The sequence below is a fragment of the Chenopodium quinoa genome, unplaced genomic scaffold, assembly GCF_001683475.1.
Source record: "Chenopodium quinoa cultivar QQ74 unplaced genomic scaffold, ASM168347v1, whole genome shotgun sequence".
NCBI lineage: Eukaryota > Viridiplantae > Streptophyta > Magnoliopsida > Caryophyllales > Amaranthaceae > Chenopodium > Chenopodium quinoa.
In genome coordinates, this window is record NW_018742630.1 from 1574677 (window position 1) to 1578387 (window position 3711).

Sequence of the window (3711 nt, forward strand, 5' to 3'; positions counted from 1 at the left end):
CCACGTCACTATATATATTTGAGGCTCTTTATATATACCATACAAAAGTCTAACTCATTCTTTAATTAATTTATAGTCTCTTATATCTCGATCTCTCTACTAAAAATAAAAAATTGAAAATTGAAAAAAAAAAAAAACCTAATTTATTCCCAACTTACATCACTATTTTTGCGATTCTATACACCCAGAGATCGCTATAATTCGTACCATTTGATATAATTATTTTCTTTTTTAATTATTTTGGGCCAGTTGTTTGCAAGTTGATAGTTGAAGACAGTAGAAAAAAAAGGAACAAATATAAGTAGCAAAGGGGAATATCCTCTCCTAATTCTCACTAAAAAGAGTAGCAGCCTCATTTCCAGGTGATCTCATGAGCCACAAATTCCGCCCATCCTTCCTTTCTGATTGGTCAGTTACAAGTATCAGTCTCAACAATAACATAATCCCAAAATTTCTTTGACTCTTAATTCTATTGGCCAGCCAATTTTAGCCCTATTCAGACAAAAATAATACAAAAATACAAACATCATACATCCAAGTGATCCAAGTGATCCAACTAATACAAGATTTCCTTAAAAATCCAGCCTATAGATAAAATAATCGGGCCCTACTATGATTTATATTGTGCACCCGAGTGTCATTTTAAGACTATCAATTGGAATTTCGTGAGAGTTGAATATTCAAGTATATGAAGGTCGTGTCTGGTAGTAACTTTTGAGTAATTTTTAGTGGTTTGATCAAATCAAGACACAACTTAATTAAATTCAAAGGTGTTCTAACAAGGTAGTGGTTGAAGTGAATAGTGTGGTGCAAGTGGTTTTTGCCAAAAGTTAAAATAGTAGCTTGTGATAGATAAAAGTAGTACTCCATCGAGTCGATACATTCTCTACATCTTTAGTTTAAATTAAATATATCTTCACATATAACTGTCTGACAATAGCTACTTTACATAACATTCATAATTTAATTACCTATCTTCATAAGTAATAACCATTTGACAGCTAAAAACTACTCCAGCAGTCCTGGTGTTTGGTTCACTATATTAGAATGGATTGGTATGCAAATTCATACTATAGAGGAATGGATTCTAAAACTCATACTAGTTTAAAGTTGTTTGGTTTTATTGTTGGAACTTGGAATGAATTCTATACTTCATTAATAAAATTGATTATGAATCTTGGGCAGAGAGGTGGGTATGATATTCCATAGGTATGGGGTGGAGTTAGAACTTCTTGGGTATGAGATTTCATTACTAAAAAAACTCAACCAAACAAAAAACTAGATGGAATGGATTCTAACTCCATTCCAACCCATTCCAAAATGATCCAACCAAACGATCTATTTATATTTTTATGGTCAAACTTAAAAAACTTTGACCACATATTCTCATTGTTATGTAAAAAATAATACTCTGTAATAATGCAAAACATCGATGGATACGTTTCAATGTGTAGTTTTTTAAAATATCAACTTTTTAAAATTTATATTAACGTGTTATTAAAGATATTGATGGTCAAACACATATTTTAAAAACCATTTAAAATACTGTAAAATAAACATTTATTTTAATACAAAAAAGAGTATAAAGTAATACTACGCATTTATTAAAAGAGTTGTAAAATGCATACGAGTACACCCGAATTTATAATAGAATCTACTCTGTTATAGGCCACTACTTTCGCACGAGTGGTGAAATAATATCCCTTACCCTTAGTAACAAAAATGAAAATTTCAACAATTTCATCCAAAAAAAAAAATAAACGGCATTTTGGCATCTTTGATCCTTCGATTCTCAGCATATTATTTTCACTCTCCAATTTTTCCTCTCCCTTTAAATACACCCTTTCTCTCTCTCTCCTCCCTCAACACACTCTTCCTTCCTACCATAACCACCACATTGTCCATCTAATTTATTATTTTTTCACAACAACAAATTAAAACAAAAATGAACGGCCTTGATTCACCCTTAGAGTCATTAGCCTTCATCCCAGTTAATCTAGGCCCTCTATTATCCGCCGTAGTTAACAATATCTGGGCATGGCTCGCCGTCGTCACCGCCGCCGTCAGCTTCTGGCGTATCCACAACTCATCCATTAAAACGACGTCGTCGTCGTCCCACATTTTCCTCTCTCCTCCACCAACACCAGAACCAGCTCCTACTGTTCCCAAAACGACGCCGTTTGTAAGAAAAGGCGGTGTCGAGGAAGAGGAGAAAGAAACTGAAGAAGAAGAAGAGGAGGTGTTGACGAGGGGAAACAGTAAGAAGTTTTTTACTGTTTTTTGCGAGGAGAGAGAAAATGATGAAAATGAAGACGGTGAAGTGGACGGTGGAGATTATAACGACGACGATGAAGTCGATGAGGAGAAAAATGAATGGGTGATGATTAAGAGATGGGGTTCGTCATCCGAATTGACGGTCGAGATGAGAGGTGGTGATTTAGGGTGGTATAGTTACCAAAATAGGAAAGTGATTGATGGTAGTGTGGTACGATTATGGGGTGAGGAGGGGGAAATTGGTTGTGGTTCTCCTAGGAGTTGTCGAAAACGGGTCTATTCATCGCGTAAATTATCCACCTCTAATAGTTTTTAATAAGCTGTCGGGATTTTATTAGCCCGAGACTGTTAAATATTCTTTGATCGTGTGGTTCAAGTTTCGGCATTGGTGCTAACGTGAAGTTGAAGGGCTATAATCTTGGTAGGTTAATCATTGATTGATTAACCAAATAATTCTTCCTACTAAAGTAATGCTATTAGTACTTTTTATAATTACTCTAGCATTTGTAATTGTACATATATATTAATCAATGATTAATTTACTCATTTTGTTATGGTTTAATTTCACTTGAATGTTGTCTTGTTGATTTGTAAGAATTCCTAATGACAATGGAATCGTATTACTCCTAATTTCGTTCTACTTTTCTTTGTTCTTTCAGTGGCGTACTCTTCCTTCAATTGCTTCTAACTATTTTGCGTTATTTACCTCCTCTCTGTTTTGTTTTTTTTTTTTTACATTTCCACTAAACTTTATTTGGGTTATAAACTTCATTTCTTTTCTAATTGCACCTCTTTAACTACTAAATCTCTAAAAAGAATTAACCTAATGTTCTTTTGCATGTACTTGTACTCCATAGTTAAAATTAATTACTTCGCCCTTTGTATGTACGTATTGCAACACTGCGAGAAGCTTTCGATCTCATGGTACAAAATTTAAGAAAAGGTATGAATATATGTATAAGGAGCTGATCTGATTATATTGAATGATGTTAAAGTGAAGTGGACAGGATAATATTTGAAAGTTGCAAATTAAATAGTGGGGCTAGTAAGGGTGAGAGATGGGGTGATTTAAATTTTTAACTTCGTATTTAAAAAGGTAAATCAGTGGATCATATAATTTGAAGAAAAAAATACGTTGATGGTCTCATTCTATTTTAGTAGTGTATCAAATATTTAAGAACGGGACGAAAAAAAGGCATTGTGTTAGATAATGTGGATTGGAGAAAGTATCTATTGTTAGGTATACTTTGATACATGTGTATTGTTTTCCTCAAAAATGAAGGTTGGGGTCTTTAAAGTAGGGATTTGTTAAACATCGCACGCAAATTACCATATAAAGCCCACAAATATGACTTGGTGTGACAATTATGCCCATTTTCTAAAATTGAACAAATCTCGATTTAAAAAATGTGGAGCCGTACTGGCTCGCCGGGGGAG

At 33.8% G+C, this 3711-nt stretch overlaps 1 protein-coding gene across 1 annotated transcript; it reads left to right on the forward strand.

The window, feature by feature from the left end:
* The first annotated feature begins 1582 nt into the window (after positions 1 to 1582).
* On the forward strand, positions 1583 to 3146 carry LOC110721803. Its single transcript, XM_021901001.1, has one exon. It carries the CDS (start codon positions 1946 to 1948, stop codon positions 2588 to 2590), a length of 645 nt encoding a protein of 214 aa, XP_021756693.1. The 5' UTR covers positions 1583 to 1945; the 3' UTR covers positions 2591 to 3146.
* The last annotated feature ends 565 nt before the right edge of the window (positions 3147 to 3711 follow it).

What these genes read in the sequence shown, in the direction of transcription:
- LOC110721803 (XM_021901001.1), top strand. Translation starts at nt 1,946, where the DNA reads ATGAACGGCCTTGATTCACCCTTAGAGTCATTAGCCTTCATCCCAGTT.